This window comes from Pocillopora verrucosa, chromosome 12, assembly GCF_036669915.1.
Source record: "Pocillopora verrucosa isolate sample1 chromosome 12, ASM3666991v2, whole genome shotgun sequence".
NCBI lineage: Eukaryota > Metazoa > Cnidaria > Anthozoa > Scleractinia > Pocilloporidae > Pocillopora > Pocillopora verrucosa.
In genome coordinates, this window is record NC_089323.1 from 3,128,325 (window position 1) to 3,149,896 (window position 21,572).

The 21,572-nt window shown below is 38.9% G+C and overlaps 2 protein-coding genes across 2 annotated transcripts; both read right to left on the reverse strand.

Moving 5' to 3' along the window:
- Window positions 1-294: 294 nt before the first annotated feature.
- LOC131783279 (apolipoprotein L3-like) lies at window positions 295-10,564 on the reverse strand. The gene is made up of 5 exons (XM_066159272.1): window positions 10,504-10,564; window positions 4,609-4,732; window positions 4,290-4,348; window positions 3,804-3,892; window positions 295-1,508 (listed from the first exon to the last, which is right to left on the reverse strand). Exon 5 carries the CDS (start codon window positions 1,491-1,493, stop codon window positions 534-536), a length of 960 nt encoding a protein of 319 aa, XP_066015369.1. The 5' UTR covers window positions 1,494-1,508; window positions 3,804-3,892; window positions 4,290-4,348; window positions 4,609-4,732; window positions 10,504-10,564; the 3' UTR covers window positions 295-533.
- A 1,247-nt stretch (window positions 10,565-11,811) lies between these two features.
- Window positions 11,812-13,168, reverse strand: LOC131783244 (uncharacterized). Its single transcript, XM_066159416.1, has one exon. The coding sequence runs from the start codon at window positions 13,166-13,168 to the stop codon at window positions 12,176-12,178; it is 993 nt and encodes a 330-aa protein (XP_066015513.1). The 3' UTR covers window positions 11,812-12,175.
- Window positions 13,169-21,572: the final 8,404 nt, after the last annotated feature.

Sequence of the window (21,572 nt, forward strand, 5' to 3'; positions counted from 1 at the left end):
AAATGACTTTGGACTCCGCATCATTACAATAAGAGACATAAGACTGAAAAAGTTGGGACTGTAATTATCTTAGAATCGGTTCCAAGCGTTCCTTACAAGGGTCATTGCGTTCGGGTATTTAGAGATTTCTTTGAAGCTGAGCCGCTGTCCCTCACTAAACTGGGAACGTAGATAGAATATGAAAATGGTCTTTCTCCTCACTGAAAGGAAAGCATTAAATAATTTTGCCTTACACGGAGGCGTTAACCCAAAAGGCCTCAGAAGGTACACACTTTAAAATATCCAAGTATTTTATTACGCTTCTTTTCACTGAATACACAAAATTGAATCAGCCTTTTCCTATCCCTCTAAAAATCAAAAGAGGCCACATAAAAAATAAAAATCGCTAAATGCCGATAATGCAGTCCTAAGATGTAACTTCCTCATAAAAAATGACCAAATGCAACTAACGCATGAAAAGTGTTCACGCCAACGTAGATCAATGTTATGTTTATAACTGAAAATTGTTTCGAATTCTTCCTTTTTGCTGATTTTTACTGCTTCATGGCATTCTCAAGTTCGTCTGCCTTTTGTCTCAGAGATTTTGCAGCTTTAGATCCCTTGTTTTTTACGAGATCGCTGATTGTGAAGCCAAGGTCTATGACATCCCACACCACAAATGCAACATTGACCACAATGACGACTTTACCGACTGTCTTACTGGCTGCCTTGGTGCTCGCTTTAGCCCCTGCTTGGACTACGTCATCAGCAGCTTGTGCTCCAACCTGACCCGTTGCTCGTAGCACATCGTCAACAGATTGCGCAGCTGCCTTTCCCGCTCCTTGAGCACCACCTTTGGTTGCAGCTTTCGCACTAGCCTGAGTCACTGTCTGTGCACAGGCCATTGCAGTTTCTGCTACTTGTATTGCCATTTTAGTAGGTGTTCCTCCGACGAAAAACACCAGCTCACGAAGGATCTTTAAGACCACAGGACCTCCCAACTGCAGGGTTTCGGCAAGGTAATAAATATATATGAGCCTTGCTCTTTCTTTCGTAATCAAAACCTCTTGGACAAACCTGTTTACCTCGTTTATACTTTTCCTAGTCTTGTCCAATTGTTTTTCTGCCTTTTTGATTTCAGCTGAGTTTATATGAGACTCGACGGCGGCTGTCCCTATGTTTGTAGTAGCTCCCGCGCCTCCAAGAGACAATCCTGCTACTAACAAGGGAGTAGCAGTCCCCGCTGTCATCAATGTTGCAATTCCTCCACCGATTGAAAGAAGGCCTCCCACTATTCCAAAGCTGGTTCCAACAGCATGTGCTGTCTTGCAGTCCCTCCACACGTTGTCTAGTTTCTTAGCCGCTGTACGAAGACTCTCAGCAGTCTCTTTCGCGTTGGAATTCATCCTCTCTGTTTTCTCTTGAAGCTCTTTTAAATCTCTCCTATCTTGCTGTTTTTCATCTTCGGGCAAAAGGTTGATCTTGCCAATGATTTTCTCTAGCTCAAGCTCCATTCTCAGGCGTTCTCTCTACAATTAAATATTCAGACTTTTAGTTTACACGTTGTGAGGGAAAGATGACCTAGTCGTTCATTGTTAATATCGCAAGCCATTTCTGTGCGTTACTGAATGGACACATTTTTGTTCAAATTATTGCCAGGGGAAGGAAGAGCAAATCTCTTCTGTCCTTGCAAATGGTGTTTTAAAAAAGTAGTCTTAAACGTTAATAGTATCTATCCCCCTCCTCATTTTTGGTGGCTTGTCTTTGAATTTTTATCTTGAGCTTGGAAATGTACTTCTAAGACGTCCAAAGAAGAAGACTATCATTTTCGTTTGTAGGTTAGAGTATATTGACCTCCCCCTCTACTTAGAGAAAGGGCTTCTTGGTGAGTATTGCAACGTCATTCAGCGCTTTCAATAGTTTCAATCTCCGCGCGGCATTAGCCTATTTAAGCGGCGATTTCTGTAAGAGCTGTCCCGGGCATTTCGCATCGGAACAAAGTTTTGCCGCAAACTTTGCCCATCAAACTATCTTTGGTAGTGAGGAAATAAAACCACATTGGTTTCTGGAAATACGTTAAAATAGAATTTTTAGAGCTCACAATAATCAAGCTGCATAAAGCCCAATTTTGACCTCCTCCATGGAAAATGGAAAATTGCAAAAGTTGACAACCTCACCGCATGCAGCAAGAAATGGTTTTTATCCCTAAATTGTGTGAAAATTCAGGGGTTTGGAAAACATTTTTTAATTCTGATATGTGTTAACTCACAGGTACGCCATAATTTATTTAAAAACATTCGTCAAAAGTACTCTTTTTTCTTGGGTGATATTTCTTAAGTCTAGACCATACCATTGAAAACTCCGTTTGATATTTTCTATTAAGATGTTTGAAAGCATAAAAATAAAAAATATCTGGCACTTATTAATTTCCTTTACCGTGGTGACTTCAAACGTTTGGTGAATTTGCTAGCGTGACAGCCGAATTATGCAAATCAGTATGCTGACTCCCTTACATTAGTAATTTCATAAATCTTAGATTTTAACCATTTTAGGTTGAAAGATAGCGGGACAGAGCTCTTAGAACACACTGATTGATCAGTCATTGACACTCTTAACATTTTGATTAAACGGCTAAAATCTGGCAAATCCTTGTCTCGCGACGAAAGAGGTGAACAACTACAGATTAAATATCATAGTGTTCAACGTTTTAATGGTAAACGCTTTTTAAAAAATTTAATTCTGTTGTTTTATATTTTAGTTTAGAGAGCTTGAGCCATTAAAATCTAATTAACATTTCAGAACCAAACTACAGTATTTTATAAGGCGTAACCGGCGATAACTGCACTCTCTGAAAGACACCGTGACCAATGACCCACTCACGCAATCTATGTGAGAACACACTACAATCTGAAGTTACTGCGGCGAAGAAATTTAATGGGTGCTAGACATTTTTATATTTTAACGATTTCAAATACCTTATTATTAGAATATATCAAGCGGAGTTTTTAGTGGTATGGCCTGGGCTTAAGAAATACCACCCAAGAAAAAAAATAGTGCTTTTGACGAGTGTTTTTAAATAAATTATGTCAAACACATATCAAAATTGAAATGCTTTCCAAACCCCTGAGATATCTCAAAATTTAGAAATACAAACAATTTCTTGCTGCATGCGGTATGTTACGAGGGGCAAGCTTGTCAAAATTTTGAAATTTGAAATTTTCAGCTCAGATGATAGTAGTGCTCAATTAGTATTTCAGTGGAAAGCACGAGGTAGAATCCCGTGCTAAAATTGCAGCTCAGGTGTGAGATGATCATGGCTTGTTGTCATACAACTATCATTATTAGCAAAATGTTTGAATAGTAAATTACTAAGACAGTTCTAAGAAACGAGTAATGGCCATAGTGGCACAATATTTTGGGGAATTATTTTATAAACAGTTACTGCGATGAATAATTTACTGTTGTTTACATGGAAGTAATCGAGAAATTTCTCTTAGATGTTTTTCAATTCCTTTCAATATTTGGATTCCTGTCAACCCATTATTCGATAGGAAAAGGTAAAATCTATTCAGCAAGCAAATGAGTTCGTCACATTTCGCTGAGATCAAACCATTTTTCCTGAGGATAGGTCTGAACGTTTCCGTATTCACCAATCGCCAAGATTTACTGAGATGAAATTTAAATACTTTTGTCAGTTCACTCGCTTTGAATACTTTCGATGAACAGTGTCTATTTTGATGTGAAAATAGATTTAGCACAGCATGCTCGATTTCAGTTTTACTACCAGAATTAAAATGCTATGAGTAAAAGATTGAAAGACTAACCTTTTGAAGTATAAGATACTGTTCGACCGAAGTCAACTGTTTACGATGCCGTCAGCTTAAGAGTTACAGCAACAGTAATCCGCGGATGACTGCAATAAAATAAGTTAGTGAAATGAATTCGACAGGAAAAAGCAAAATCTATAGCTACTTGAAAAATGAGTTAGACGATATTGACCAAGATTCACCAACTATTATTTTCATTATTTGAATTCCTGTAAAAACAACTTTCGATGTAGAAAAGATAAAACTATTCCACAAGCAAACAAGCTCGTCACATTCCACCGAGATAAACCCTTTATCCGGAGGATTAGGTTAAACTTCTCTTGCATTCACCAATCGCTGAGTTTAGACGGAAGTACCTTTGTCGGTTACCTCGCTTTATATGGTCTTCTTCTATGTACATATTTCTCTTTCGATACGATTATGAATTAAGCCTGTTCAGTATTACTAACAGAATGAAAAAAAGGGCACAAAATCAAGGCTTACCTTGTGATGCGAAAGATCCTGCTTAACTCAGTCCGAGTTACCGCAACACTGATCTATGACTGCAATGAAATCCGTAATGATAATGAATTTTACGGGGAAGAGTAGAAACTACTTGAATTAAAAAATGAGTCGGACGAAGTTGACCAAGATCCTTCAATTTCCGGCGAGTTCGAGAAGGAAAAGTTTGCCATTTATTTTCTCGCGAATATACTCCGATCTAATGACAGATTAAGCTTCGACAGTATTGGCTGACTTAGAAATCTAACTTCAGTAAAAACAAATGAAAACCTTGTTATTTATCGGGTCCGCTTCACCTTACCTGTTTCCTGCAAGTTCGTTAACCGCTTGATGGAAAACTCCGCAACTCTGATCCACGAATGCAGTGAAATCAAATTGCTTACATGTCAATAAGCCTCCTCTGCATACGTGTCACTGAGCCTCCTCTGCATACGTGTCACTGAGCCTCCTCTGCAGAACCAACCAGATTTCTGTAAAGTATACTGTTTAATCACAGACAAGCTTATTTGATTGGTTCGCATTTTTAGTTTCAATTCGTGGAAATACGAACAGTGAAATTCCTGGGTAACTCTGGAAAAAGGCCAACCAATAAAAAGCAGCTTTAGCATGCTGAATGTGAAAGTCCAAAGTCTCTTTTGTGTAATGTTTGTCGTTCATAGATTTTTGCCGAGTGTCGATAAGCTTTGCACCAAAAAGGCTGGGGTTTGCTCGATACCACCGGTACCCTTTGCTATGATTCTGCCAAAGTCTTGACTGTGGTATTTCAGACCTGGTTATACGAATAAAGAAGGCTTCTGTGCACGTGATACTCATAAAGGTCAAGGCTTCTGTGCACGTGATACTCATAAAGGTCAAGGCTTCTGTGCACGTGATACACATAAAGGTCAAGGCTTCATCTCTGTTTGTTTCAGCGCCTATTATTAACCATTTCCCCTTTGAAATGTTTCGCTGCTAATTTTCTAAGGGAGGGGGCGGGGCGGGAAGGTGTACATGGTCAATTATTAGGATGATTTGCCGTTGGTACTGTGAAAAGCTTTGCATGCACTTGTTGTTACCATTTTTATTGAATATTTTCATTTGTTAGACGATTTCTTATTCTAGTGTTGGGAAGCATGTGCCTCCCAAAAGGCACAGCGGTCTTAGAGCGAACACGAAGAGAATGAGTCGCCATGTTTGTAGTTGTTTTCATTAGTTTGACTGCGGATTAACAAAAGCTCCTACATATTTTGAGTTCTTAAGTCGGATGAAGAGACAGTTCAGTGTTGGAAATTCCAAGGTTTACTTATTCGCTCGTATATTTTCCATTTAGCGAATCGTGCAAAGGTTAAGAAGTGTATGTGGTCTGACCTGATCTCGATTGTTAGAGTTTTTGAATAAATTGTGGATTTGCGACTACAACACTAGACCCGCTTGAGTATTCGTAAGCATTTTGCAATCCTATTTTAGACCAGACTTAAACTTAGCTTTACCAGTTTTGTAAATATCGGAAAAATTTCTTGATTACACCCTCAGAAAACGATTTTTTGTCCATTGCTCCTAATCTGCTCTCCTTCTAAGAAATTCTACAGGATGTTTCACAGCGCTCCCCGTCAATTAAAAAAAAAAAACTTTGGGGGAACTATTGAGTATCATCCTTAAGAAGTTCGTTTAGAGGGGAACCGCTCAAACAAATGTATATGTTGTTCCTGCCTTGAGCAAGATGATCTGGAATCGTGTTCAAAGATGCAATGTAAACAACCTCCTTTCTACCTTGGGCCGCCTAAACTGTTCCCCAAAAGTGAATAATTTTAACCGGCCCCCTTTCTCCCTGATCCGCCTAAATGAACCACTAAATTGCTAAAATATGAGCTCTCACCACCGAATGAATGCCAACCACACTAATGTTACTGGCTCTAACTAGCTTATCTTGAGACTCAAGTCAATAATAAATGGAAGCATGTTGATCTTAATCTTAAAGCTAAAAGGTTAGGTATCTGTACCGCCAAAACAGAGTTTATGGCGATTGCCTCAAGGAAAAAATTACAATCTTTAAAACAATAATGTAGATGACATCTAAATGAACCAAACCAACTGGAGAAAGATTGACATCGGTGGAAAACTCTCGTGAAAGGAGGCCTAAGTGCATGAGATTTGTAAAACAGCCTCGTCATGTTTCGTTGTATGCACTTAAGCGAGACAGGCCATTAATTTCCATGCACAAGCCACTGATATACAAAAAGATATCTTCAACACAAAAGCATAATTTCATGTTGTTCCTTCCCATACCAAGAACTGACTACCTAAAGCTTAGTTTTAGTTAAAATTGCGGGATCTCTGAGTTACAATGTCCACGACACAAAGGCAAAAATTTCGTATCGTCCCTCCTAATACCAAGACTTGACTACCTAGAGCGCAGTTTTAGTTAACGTTCCGGGAATTTCGATTGACGATGTCCACAAAGGCAAAATTTCATAATTTCCCTTATCATATCAAGAATTGACTACCTAAAGTGTAATTTTAGTTAAAATGCCGAGATATTCGAGTTACAATGTCCACAACACAAAGGAAAAATTTCATATTGTCCCTTCCGATACCAAGAATTGACCACCTAAAGCTTAGTTCTAGTTAAAATTCCGGGAACACTGAGTTACAATATTCAAAACACAAAGGCAAAATTTCATCTCCCCTTCCAATACCAAGAACTAACTACCTAAAGCGCAGTTTTAGTTACCGTTCCGGGAATTTCGAGTCACGATGTCCACAAAGGCAAAACTTCATAACTTTCCTTCCCATATCAAGAGTTGATTACCTAAAGCGTAATTTTAGTTAAAATGCCGAGAATTTCGAATTACGATGTCCAATCCCCCAAAGGCAAAATTTCATGTTGTCCCTTCCAATATCAAGAATTGACTACCTGAAGCTTACTTTAAGTTAAAATTTCGAGAATTTCGAGTTATGATGACTTCGACACAAATACAAAATTTCATGTTGTCCCTTTCCATATCAAGAATTGACTACCGAAAGTTTAGTTCTAGTTAAAATTCCGGGAACACTGGGTTACAATATTCAAAACACAAAGGCAAAATTTCATCTCCCCTTCCAATACCAAGAACTGACTACCTAAAGCGTAGTTTTAGTTAACGTTCCGGAAATTTCGAGTTACGATGTCCACAAAGGCAAAACTTCATAACTTCCCTTCCCAAATCAAGAATTGACCACCTAAAGCGTAATTTTAGTTAAAATGCAGAGAATTTCTAGTCACAATGTCCACAACACAAAGGCACAATTTCACATTGCCCCTTCCAATACCAAGAATTGACTACCTAGAGCTTAGTTTAAGTTAAAATTCCGGGAATTGGGAATTGTGATGTCTTCGATACAAAGGCTAAACATGTTTCATGTTAGCCATTCCCAAACGAAGAACTGACTACCTGAAGTTTAGCTTAAGTCAAAATGCCGGGATTTTCGAGTTACGATGTTTATGACAAAAATGCAAAATTTCATGTTGTCCCTTTCCATGTCAGGAACTGACAACGTAAAGCTTAGTTCTAGTTAAAATTCCGGGAACACTGAGTTACAATGTTCACAACACAAAGGCAAAATTTCATCTCCCCTTTCAATATCAAGAACTGACGATCTTAAGCGCAGTTTTAGTTTAAATTCCGGGAATTTCGAGTTACGATGTCCTTGACACAAAGTTAAAATTTCATGCTGTTCCTTCCCATATCAAAAACTGACTACAGCGTAGTTTTAGTTAAAACGCAGATATTTTCGAGTTACGATGTCTTTGACACAAAGGCAAAATTTCATATGGTCCCTTCCTATACCAAGAACTGGCTACCTAAAGTGTAAGGTATTTAAAATTCCGGGAACTTTGCGTTACGATGACCACAAAGGCAAAATTAATTTCATAATATCCCTTCCCCTACCAAGAACTGACCACGTAAAGCGTAGATTTTAGTTATAATGGCGCCCATCTTTGGATCAGTCTCCCCGTGGAAACACATAAAGAAAATTAAACTCCTAAAGTCTGTCTAAGAGAAATATTATCAAAGATAATTTCCGAACAGAACTCCCATATGGTAAGTATGCTGTCATTTTCCTTGCTGTTGCGTTATCAAAGACAATTTTCTGAACAGCACTCTCACACGGCAAATATGTAAGGTATTAGCATGCTGTTATCGTCCTTGTTGTTGCGCGTGTTTTTGTTAATGTTTGTAAGCTTTGTTTGGTATCTTACAATTGCTTTGTGTTGTAATTAACGAGTAGCAACGTTTTGCTCTCGACAAAAATTTGTTTTCACTTAATTTTCTTAACATTTGGAATAGAGGGTCATTTTCTAGCCTCTTCTATTTGTATGTCTAAATTACTGAATTTAGCTGAGATTATGATGGAAACAGAAATCCCTTTTGAACTTTACTGACGGCGATTTCGATCGACTTTATTTTTCCTAATCAGTTGTAATTTTATGCATCGCCACTATCCCCGTGTCAAACATAAAAATGACCTGAAAACTTAGGTAAATGCAAACTTTCTATTCTAAAGGATTAAAATAATACATTAGCTGCAGAACGTACGGCTCAAAGATTGGACTCTGAAGAAAGATAAGATATCTTTGTCTTTGGCTTTAGCAGGTTTCTATCTCACTGTGCAAGGCTATTGAAAATTTCCACACTGATATCACCCGTGGTAAATAAAAACCGAAGCTATAGGATGTTCAACTTTTCGAAGCTTATCTTTCATGATTGCCCTTCATTGCTAAGTTTTTTATTCATTGAATCAATTTGGATGGATCCTTCATTCTCTAATTTCTTAATAATATTCTAAAGCTCCTGCTTTTCGTCGAAGATATTTGGCGGCGTCTATTCCTTTGTTTTCCTCGAGATCTCTGATCTTGAAGCTTAGCTAGTCCTCCCTCATACAAAAGCAAAGTAATTGCTTTTATCTATCGAGCCCGCGAAATTATCTAGAGCAATTTCAAATTATTTATCATCATTTAAAAGCCGTGGATGCCAAAAGAAGCGGTTGAAACTCACGGTTACGGGAAGTCATTTACTGATAAAACCATCAGATGTAATGCTAAAAGAAACTGTTAATCTTTCACAGTCTTCCTTTATAAAATAAATTTGAAAGAACACTTAAACCTAATGCGTTTGATGTGAAATACAAGTATTTTGCTCAAAGCTCTTTCTGAGAAATCCACGTTACAAAAATCATGCTAGTTTTCGGAAAATGGAAGGAAAACTTTAAAAGACCTTTGATGCTTCTGATGAAATTTCTTGTTTGCAGTCTCTTTTGCTATTGTTATTTTTATTATTTCCATTTAGATTTGCACATTGTTCTTAAGTTTAGTATTAAACTTCGCAAAGGAGTAAGTAACTCTAATTGTTGCTCCCTACCCTGTGTCACGGTAGAAACACAGCTTTCCCTTTAATTTGTGCAGTTAATAAAGCGTTTGTCCTCATCGTGCCCTGACCTTTTCAAGAATACGACGGCGTTGTAAATGAAACATATCAGATTTCTTCTAAGAAAGAGTCCCTCGTGTGTATGTTGTTTTCCCTGAAAACGAAGTATCTCCTATTTGAGTTCGGAAAAAAAATTATTCATCGTTGGCTATTGCTGGTTCACATTTGATGCATGCAAGTAACTCCGTAATTGAAGGAACAATCAAGTGTCAAAAATTCTCAAAACATTTTTTAAAATTATATCAGCTGATAAACAATATCTACAGTTTTCTCAGACACAATTCAGTCACAAAATGAATTTTCTCTGCGGAACCTCAGAGAAATATCCATTCGTGGTGCAACACTGTGCTAACTTGGATGATTGCAAACTGGTTTAGAAACATTTTTTGAACTGATTTCTTTAAGGGTAAGACCGACAGTCATTTCATGAATAGATCAATTCTGAAAAAGTTATCAATAAGAGTCGATGATCGAATGATTATTACATGGAGATCACAAGACACTTTTCTCAGTTAAAAAAAAAAAAAACAGTTCAGATTTACAAGATTGATCAGACATGAAGGTTTCGAAGCAAGGTGGTAAACAAGCGCCGAATAACGACAATAATATTTAGACAACCGAACTCACCAACTGAATGTAAGTAGATCAGATTTTTGGATCGCGCGTTACTCGGAGCAGAGGATTAGACGTTAAAATTCCGTAAATTTGAAGAGCTAATTTAGCTATAGAAAACGAAGAAACATATTACTAACCTAGAGATTTGGCTTTGCCACAGTTTCTTCGTATGAGCGTAAACGTCGTTAGAGAAGATACCACTGTAATGGTCATTTACTCCGTACATTGCGGTCATTTAATTAGATCTCTCGATACGATAGTGTTACAGAGACAAACCATTTGATTGGTTCCTTATCGCAGAATTCATCGAAAAGGGGCTTTCCCAGTAAACACTCAATAATTTATTTTGATCGATATAAGTATCATGCCCCGACTTTTCTACGAACAGCTTTTTCAATGCAACCTTCAAAGTTCTTCTAGGAAAAAAACAAAAAATTTGGATATCAGTTCGTGGAATTGAAAACTTTTCCTAGAGGTATTCAAGACCTATTCAGATATTTCTGCAAGGAAAAGCTTTGTTGTCAATCACGCGCAATCCTGAAGTGGCCATCTTCTACTGTCTTCTGTAGTGTCACGGCAAGAACTGGAATTAATGCGCTAGTGGTTAGAAGCAAGAAATCACAGAAGGAGAGAACTCAAATGTGTTTCGAGTGCAAATGTCGAATTAATAATATACTCGGAAAAAAACAATGGCTTAGCTTACCTTATAGTCAATGTAGCTCAGTGATAGCGCATAGTTGTGCGGAATAAGAAAGTCTGAGGTTCGATTGCTCGCTGGAACTCAGAATATTTTTTTCCGACCTATGCCCGTGACATGACGCAAAAACATCCTTGCTCATGACTATATCTTACTCAACACTTAAATTCTGGAGTGTGCTTGAAATTGGCTGATTATCAAAGCAAGGACATAATACGAATATATCATCGGTATGTGTCTCTATACCACCCGAGAAGGTAACAAAACAAAGAGGTTTGCCGTGACGCGTGACGCCCTTATAGTAAAATAATTATCGAGGAGTTGTGTGACCGGTACCACTTTAGCCACATTATGCATAATTAGACCGGCATAATAGCGTGGAGTTTTTAAAGAAATCTATGACACAACCCCTCTAAGAGTTTTTTCCGACTGAAGCTTATTGGCGTCGTGACCTTTTCGACTACTGCTTGATTCCCGAAGATATTGACACTTTCTGTTACTAGGACGTGCGAGTGCATAAGGGAGAAAGTAAGTGAGCGAACCTTCAGGTTTACTGCAGTGATTCAAACAAATTGGATCATGGGACATTCTGGTAACTACGACCGTTAGAATTCGGAAAAAAAGAAAAGTTCCAAGCCATTTTAAGTCATTTCCCACGGTCTTCTGTTCGTTTGCTACATTTAATTATCCTTTCAACCAAGGAAATTTTACGGCGATTTCCATTGACTGATACTTTCTTGAACAGCTGTAATCTCGTACATAACCTTAATCCCCGAGTCAAACACAACGCGGTCCTCAAAACTTGTAGTTACAAAGGTATTTTATTCAAAATGGATTAAAACACTACATTAACCTGAGAAACTCGAAGTAAATAGTGTGGTTCAGCGATTGGACTGTTCTTAAGAATATACGAATAATATTTCCATCGGTGCCTTAATAAAACAAACTTTTACTTCATTGATTGAGCAGAAGGTACTGTAGTTTTTCACAAAAGTTTAAGTTTAAAAGTTTAAGTTTAAACGTTTCTAGGGTAAATTTTTTTTCAAGGTTCAGAGTTCATGTCAATTGTGCTTGTTCTACATGGCTACGTTTATATGGCCCATTGATCCAATTTAGATGGATCCTTCTTCCTCTAATTTCTTCATAATATTCTCAAGAATCGCTGCTTTCTGCCTCAGATCTTTGGCGGCGTCTGATCCTTTCTTTTCCACGAGATCTCTGATAGTGCAGCCAAGATCGACAATATCCCATGTCAGGAATACAGTGCTGATTCCAATGATCAAGCCACCAGCCAGTTTGCCTCCTACTTTGGTTCCAGCTTGTAAGACATCATCGGCGGCTCCTGCACCTGCCTTCCCAGCTGCTTTTGCACCGGCCTTGCCAGTAGACTTTGCACCAGCCTTGCCAGCAGACTTTGCACCAGCCTTTCCAGCAGCTCCTACACCAGCTATCCCAGCCGATTTTACAGTAGCCTTACCAGCTTCTGAGGCAACGAATTTGGCCGCCGGTCCGGCAAAGGCCTGGCTTTCTTTATAAGCCTCTTTGGCGGCAAGCAAAATCACACCGAGGAGCTTGATCAATGGTTTGCTCCACCTCTTAGCCTCAGCCATCTTGTAAATTTTGTGCAGTGTGGATATCTTTTTGTGCTCCAACCACTTATCGATAGTCCCTCTAACATTCTTTATGCTTTCCAGAGCCTCCTTTAAGTCACTCTCCGCTCTCTTGATTTCTTTCGAGTTGATGAGTGACTCTTTAATATTTCCCACTATGTTTGTACCAGCTCCGATGACGCCAGCGCCCATTCCTGCAGCTAACAAGGGTGTAGCAGCGCCTGCTGTCATTACTGTTGCAACTCCTCCGATGATGGTGAGGACTCCTCCCACTATACCAATGGAAGTTCCACTTACACGAGTTATCTTGGCAGTACTCCACGCTTCGTCAAGTTTATTAGCCGCTGCATGGAGACTTTTGAGGGCTTTATTTACATTGTGAAACATAACTTCTGCCCTATCTTGGAACTCAATGGCGTCAGTCGCATCCAATTGTGACTGATCGACGCTCAGATCAGCGACAACACTGTTCAACTCATTGAGGAAGTGCCCCATTCTTAATTACACGATTGTTATTCCTGCAGAGTAAGGTGAAATTATTACAGTAAGGAAAACTGAGAATGAAAAAGTCGTGTAGATACAGCAAACACAGAAAATTTGTTGGGTGCTTCAACTTGCTTAGTGAAGAAAAATTTCCTCGAACAAACCGTGCCGCTAAAGAAGGTATAAAAGTATAATTCACCTTACAGCGTTCATTTACTTAGAACTCTCCGGGCTAAAGAGTGCTACAGTGACGAAAAATCAATTGATGGTCTCGCTTATCATATAGGTTTTATTAAAAAGGAGCTGTCCCCGTAAAGATAATTGCCTTGACTCCTTTTCACGAACAACGAAGGCTTGTCAAGGTATCTGGGAAATTTTCTTTGTGTGCATGATGTTTGCAGAGCGTTTTGACGTTTAGTGGCTTATTTCTGGTGCTGTTTTACATGGATCTTCCTTGAAAAAAACAAAAAACAAAAAAAAAACTATGTTCTATTTGAGTCCGGAAAAATTTATTGTGCTTTCGTGGATTTGTGTCCGATGCATGCTCAGAAATGAAATTCTCAAATAATTCCTTGAACGTACATCTGCCGTTATCGCGGGCAATAACTGTTTTCTCAAAAAAAATGAACAGAAGGATAGAAATAGGTTTTATAGGGTGCGTGAGGTCTACAATCTCTGAATAAAATCCCCTTTTCAATCAATTGTGTCGTGTTATTTAATCGAAGCAATGACCTTTCAGTCGGATTAAGTCTAACACCCACGCATACAACTTATTTTGAAACATTCAGGTGTGTCTTACTATAAGTGGCTTTAAGTGTTTCACTCCTTAAAAGTCTGCCTGCTGGAATTGAGAATAAACAATTTCTTAACTTTCTAGAGTTCACTCTGAATTAAGAAAAAGAAAATACGAAGGTAAAATGAAAGCACAAAAATAATCATAGAAAAAGACAACCAATCTTTGGAGTAAAGAGACTTGATCGTTCTCGATAAATTCATTTGGTCTTGTGGAATTCATTACGTAAATATTTTGGTCACCGGTGAAGAATTGAAGAGCAACGTGATATCCAAGAAGGGTTCTTTTGTGTTGAAAGAGTCCGAGGAATAAAAGACACTTTGGTATTTGACAAAATATTTTTATCTCTTTATGGATATAACAGTTTTTAGAGCAACTATATCAATCTTACTTGATTGCTTACGATGTTACATAAAGAAACGAAACAAAGTACAGAATTTTCTATCAGGAAGCAGTTCAGTTGACCAAAAACAAATCGCATGAAAAAACTCAAAGCCTGAAAGGTCACGCACTGTTTTAGAAGATCTAGATTTGATGTGGCGAGCTGACGATAACTTACATTCACCGACTGAAAAGTTGTTTGAAAGTTGCCTTTGCACTCCGATGACGAATGTTGGAAGTTATACGAAGAAAATTAGCCCTTAAATCATACTCTATCAATCACTACTTTAGCTGGTTAGAGACGAAGAATTAAAAAGCCAACTTAGCTGTTCTATGAAGAAAAATATTGCAAACCTTTTAATCGATCAGGCCTGCACAGCTCAGCTTCTTCATGCAGACCGATAAGCTGTGCTGGAGGAAACTGATATCACAGGCTTCTAGAGATGCTTCGAGGTGTAATAAGTATATGGCTTTGTAAAGGCAACTGTGCCACTCAATTAAAACTTTTGATTAGTTCATTAATCAGAGAATTCTGAGAAATAATTGTTTCTTTGTATAGATCGGAGTGTTTTTTTGTTTGTTTTTTTTTGCATTTTTTGGTTGATAGCTGTATTTAAAATTAAAAATAATCGACCTTAGCGCCTAGCGAGTTCTCCTTACCCGTTTTTATGTGCATGGAAAGTGCGATTTGGCGGCCAAAAAGTGCTCCCATTAAGCGCGCGGCCAAAACGGTGATGTTACATAGCTATGACGTAGAAAACTATGAAGACACGTCGGCAACTATAATGGAGAAAGGAGAAATCTAGAAGAAAGGACGAACGTATTGCGCGGCCAAAATGGACGCGTTTCGACCGTCGAAATCGAGGAGATTTTACTATTTAATGTCGTCGGCCTTATGCTCCGTACCTGCTTCGAAGGCGCCCGTTACGAACACATATCACCAATCAAATCAGGGGAAGATAACCAATGAATTCAGCTTAAAAGAATGCTAATTAAGAGGCCTATTCCCACACCTTACATGATTGTTCAACACCCTTTTCGGTGGACGTTTTCCAAGCGCAGAATGGTGAGCTCCTCATTGTTGTTTATTTTACGCGCTTGAGATGTACTCATACTCCCTGTCTTTCCACATGACTACATTTGCGCTTTTCTTATCGTATGAAAATACTATCAATTGTAGTTTATATCGTATTTTAATAACAGAAATACATCATTTGTAATGAAGTTCAAGCCCTTTCCTGAGCTGACCGATATCCTGTTGCGTGAACAGTGGGAAACCTCAGGCGGATACTGGCATAATCACAAGCTCGAAGGGGGCCGTGTATTCTGCTAACCTGGGTTTCCGAAAAACCATCCCACGAGCTATCAATTCCACCCGGCCCTCAAGAAACTTAAAGTAGCAATGTCATTGTGATAACAGCACTGTAAATAGACATGTAAAGAAACACAAATTTTATAGAATTAGATGGTAGCGAATCCGAGTGTTGTGTGAAAGTCGATGCGTACGAAATATTCATTTATAATACTGATGTCAATTATTTCCTTTGAGCGGAATGGGTCATACGGCAATGCTGCACTAAAACTAAAGAAGGTTTTTCTCCATTAAAAGACCTATTTGAGATTAACCTAAATCAGACAACTATAAACTCACTCGTTCTCCGTTCTATTTGACCGCGGGCTCGACGATAGTCTTTGCCTTTGCAGTCTCTGAGGAAAGGAGCAGCTTGCAATGACTTCTCAGTGAAAAATCATCGTGCCTCCTGATACAGCTGATTCTTTCGTCAAAAATTAGCTTTGGGTTTAATAACGGAATTTCTCTACAGCAACGAAACTCTAGAGCACTGACCTAGGGGAACCTTAGCCGCACATAGTGCAAAAGAATAAAATGTTATGGCAACATAAACGAACACAGCTATCCATTCTTAACACGGATTTCGCGATAGAAAACGAAACACAAACGCAGCACACTAAACATTCAATAACAGGGATTTTTTGTTCTAATGTTGACCTAAACACCGCAGGCGAGAAACAGTCTTTGTCAGTCTTCGTCGAGATCCTCATTTGATGCGCGCGGTTCTCCTTCGTAGGGCTGAATCGCAACTTCCATTTCTTCCCTACTTCGTGAGTACGATGTATCACAACTCTCGGTAAAGCTTGCTGAAAGTAGGTATACATTGCTATCGGACATTATTTCAAGAGTATTTCAACGCTGAATAATACAAAATTACAAAATTAGAAGAGATGTGAGAGATTTGTAAGCGTCAATTGAGAGTCTTCACAGTTTTCTACGTCATCACCCGCTAATTCGTTACCAGTCCAAGGGACACTTTTAAGACAAAAAGGAGTACTTTAGGGCCCGAAAAAACCGAGTTTTAAGTTTTTTGAAATTTTTCTTTTGTCAGAATTGGTTTGTACATATGATAAGCTAAATATTTACGCAAAAAAAGAAATTTATTTCGTGTCGTAAGCACTTTAAAAAAAGTAAATGGTATGGTCACAATAAAACCGTGAGAGACGCGGAACTTTCTTTGCGCGTTGGATCCGCCACTTCCATCAACAGAGATTCCAAGACTCGTTCATCTTAATAGCGTAGGTTTCTTATCCTCTTTTTTTGGATCGGTTACAAATGGAAAGTTCCTTTACTGATCCTGACGAACCAAGCTGGATCTAAACGTTACACAAGATTGAAAGAAGAAATGGAGATGAAATGAAACCGTTACGCAGATGAAAAATTCGCGTTGCTGATCACTTCTATCGTGTTTTTGATGTAGCGCAAGTCACGCAACCCGCGGATAACTTTGTAGCCATCGGGTGTCACGTAAAACCTTTTTTCCACCTTCGTATCCCGGAAGGGGGGGGGGAGGGAGAGTGTACTTCCGGATAAATAAATGGCACTAATTTGTATGCATTTTCTTCTTGCAATTGCGATTAGCTACAACCTCCATTCATCAGCCCCCCTTTTTTTTCCTGCTGTTATTTTGAGCACTCTTTTATGATCTATAATCATTTTCAATTTAGGAGGGTAAATGACCGGGCCAGAGACATAAGATAGTTTTAATTCCCTAAGGAAACGCTACTCTAAAGTTGTGATGCACGAATCCTCATATAATGGAAAAAACAATACACCACTGGATCAGTCCGTCACAAATTACATTCGGTCGCTGATTAAAACATCGCGATTATTACTAAGTTGAAAACTGGGATGAATTATTGCACTAGAGGCTCCAGTAACATGAGCTATTTTCAAGAGAATACTCTCTTGGCTCTTTTGCCGTCTCGCATCGTCAAGAGAATTTGTAGTAAGATTTTTGATTTTATTAATATATAATTATATAGAACTAGATTTTAAAACTCACATCTCTTAACGCAAATATTTCTCAAAAGGCTGTAAATATATCAGACACAACATATTTGGTACTTAAAGTCATTCCTTTCACCTTGTGAAAAATTTTTTCGGCCTTCAAAACCGGCCTTCACTGCAAGAGCAAATTCCCCTTTCCGCATTCTTGCCAGGTGCGCGAGGCAGTTTGGTTTAATGACGTTGATGGTTGCTAGGCCTCTGGTGTCAAATGCTTATTCATTCATTCTCCTGTAAACAAAGCTATCCGTACTTCCATTGGGTATGATTCATAAAAGCAATTGTTCTCGAAATGTTCCGAAGACAGACGCGAAACCTTTTGGAAGAGATGATCTTCCAACAGTATGAATCCATGCACGTCGTTAACAGATGTCTTTGTGCCATTTTACCGGGGAAAACCCAGGGAAACCCCATATACAAAAGAATGAAGCAACCATTACACGTCATCAACCCAAAAAGCCTTGCGCACCTAACAGGATGGCGGACGCGAGAAGTTCAAACTTTGGGAAGTTGAGGTTTTTGCGTTCGGTTTTGAAGGCCGAAAAACCAAGGTTAACTGTTGGAGTGAGTTTGAACTGTTCCAAGAATTCAAGTTCCGATTTCTGTGTAACAGCATCCTCGATTCGAGGATGCTGTTATATCTCCTTGGCCTTTTAATTTCCGTTGGATCTTTAGCCGCATTAGATCCTTTGCTTTGAACAAGATCCATGATGGCGAAGCCGAGGTCTATGGAATCCAACACTAAAAAGGTAGTGTTACAAGAAGCAGCTAAGCTCTTCTGGGAATTTCCAACTGTTTTCGAACCAGCTTCCACTACTTCATCAGCAACTTGTGCTCTGCCCTTTGCCACTTCCTGTGTCGAGGTTTTTGCGCCGGCTCGGACCGCATCATTAGCAAATTGTGCTCCATTCTTTACTATTTCCTGTTTATAGGTTTTCGCGCCGGCTTGAAGTGCATCATCAGCAAATTATACTCCATTCCGGCTTTGCCACTTCCTGTGCTGAGGTTTTTCGCGCTGGCTTGGACTGCATCATTAGCATCTTGTGCTCTTGCCGTTGCTGCTCCTTTAGCGCCACCTTGAACTTTGGCTTTCCCACCAGAAATCCAACCTGCTTTTTCGACAGAAGTTGAGGCTTCTTTTGCCATGAGGATCCCCATTGAGTCAAAAATAAACTCACTAAGAATCATCAAAACCTGAGGGTTAGCCGCCTGATTGAATTTAGCGAGTTGGTAAATGTATATCATCCGTACGTACTCTCTTTTGTCTAACCACTCATGGATCATTTTCCTTCACGGCTATGAAGTCGTCTTTGATCTCCTCCAAGAGCTTTTCGGCCACTTCGTTATCCTCTTAATCTTTGACATTTTTTATGAAACGGGCCCTTATGCTGACTACGGCTCCAGCAATTCCAAAACCCATGGCTGCTATACTTCCAGACCTATGTGCTATAACTCCTCTTATTACACACGCAAAGCTTGCAACGGCGTACTTCATCTTGTACTCCCACCACGCTTCATCAAGTCTATCAGCTATTGTTCGGAGTCTCTTAACGGTTTTTTTCCGCATTGGAATTCATCTTTCCCGTTTTCTGTTTAAACTCATCCCAATGTTCCCTGATCTGTTGTTTCTCATCGTCATTGAGAAAATTTGTTACTTCTAGGATGTCGTCTACCTTTCTTGCTTTTTCTTTCTACAAAACAGCGAGTCAAGATTTTCAAGTATTTCACAGATGCTCATTTAAAACGACATGCAACTTAGATGTTACTTATGAAATAAGATCAAAGTCGGGGAGTTTACTTACTGTTTTCTGGTCTGGGCAAGCAGAAGACCGTTTGAAGCACAAAGTGATGGACAAAAAATAAGAAAATATTGAATAGATGGACATTTCATATAGCTCTCCTCCTTGTGGGTGTGTGGAGAACTTACTATTTGAAATTTTACCCATTACGAGTTCTTGGCTCGCAAAATGACATACAGTCACAACTGTTACACCTGAAAGGGCGAGGCAACCCGAAATTATTCCACCAGCTGTTCCAGCAGCATGTGCTATCTTGCTGTCCCGCCATACTTGATCCAGTTTATCAGCCGCTGCACGAAAACTGTCTGCGGTTATTTGGATTTTGACACGTGCATCCACCGTCTTCATTTGAAGGTCATGTAGACCACTCCAGCACTGTTGCCTTTCAGCGTCAGACAGCTCATTTATCCCTCTGACGGCACCCTTCATATTGCTGTCAAAGCCGCGTCAGACATAAAAAAGTAATACTGATGCATCTTTAAAAATTTCCATCTATATCAGGTAATGAAACGATCAAAAGTGATACACTGTTTTTGGCGAAGTCCATGAGCTACATGAAACACCATTCCCATCGACACTGAGTCGACACTGCTACTATTATTTTTATGATTCCTCAAAATTTACTGATCGGTTAACAGTAGTAACGATGATCGAATACTTTCTGAATTGAATACAAACAACGACTCAAATGGTAGTGGCAATTGAGTTCATTGATAATATTCATCAACAATCCATAAAATTAGAAACAGATAGCATCACTTCATGCATAATATCCACGACGGACTTGAAACTGAACATTTCCCTTTCTCCAAGTGCTCAATCAACAAAGAATTATCAAAGAGTGTATATCATTTGTCTGTCAAGGCAAATAATAGAAAAAAAAATTCTGAAAATAATTCTGCAGTGAAACCACTCGGTTGCGCCTCGCGGTTTCACTTTAGTTTTGAAAATTATAGACGTCATTTCTATGATCAAAAAGGTTAGAAACAATGGAAAATTGTGTTAAATTTGTTAGATAGCATTAGTTCGATCGGATCCGTCGAATATTATGGGTAACTGTCTCGCTCTTAAAGCACCATAAAACAAAATCATAACTACTATGTTTCTCGGTTGCATATCACAGATAAATCCATAGAGCATGATGTGTTTCGATGTTCAGGCGAATAAGTGGCAGTATTTCATAGCAAAATATTTATTTATCAAAGCCATCAGTCTACGAAGATCAAGCTTAAAAAGTCATTTCTCGAACCTCCCGACTACCGTCTTACATAACAAATGGAAGCAGAGTGATGGCCTTCCAAAAGGAAGCAGCTCTTAATGATAAACAGACCGCAAGAAATATTTCAAAGCTGAAAAACCATACCCAATTTTAAGAGAATTTAGGGGGTAAAATAGCGTTGAATTTAACATACCTTCCGCAAACTGAAAGATTGTTTTACCAGCTGCCTTTCGCGCACCGATCGCAAACGTCGGAGGTTTCTACGAGGAAAATTAATCGCTTCACTGTACTCTGTCGATCACTTCTTCAGCCATTTCAAAATAAAACAAACTTAATCCTTCAATGAAGAAACACAATGCAAACCTCGTGATATATAAGGCCTTGCTCAACTCAGCTTCTTCAAGCGAACTCGCAAGTTGGTGGAGGAGCAACCCGCTTCTTCCACACAAAGTGCAGTCAATTTATAGATTTGTCGAGACAACAGCGTCACATAAACAAAGCCTTTGATTGGTTCATTAATCATAGAATTCCTAGAAAAGGGGGTTTCCCTGTATTCATTGTCGTGTTTGCTTCGACCTTACCTCGACCTTTAATGAACACAATGGGAATGAAAATAACACTTTGCAGAAAAAGTCCCTCGTGTATGTGTTGAGAGTTTACTTTGACCGGTCTGCCGCTTAAAGAGGTACCCTTACATCGAAAACAACATCATTGCAACCAAATAAGTTAACTTATAGCTTCTAGATGGCGGCAATCAGATACTCCTTTGTTGACACAGACAAGCTTCGCTGATTGGTTCACTTTTTATAGTTCTCTATTAGTGGAAACAGGGACTTTCCCTTCTTTAAACAATAGCTCACTGTTTT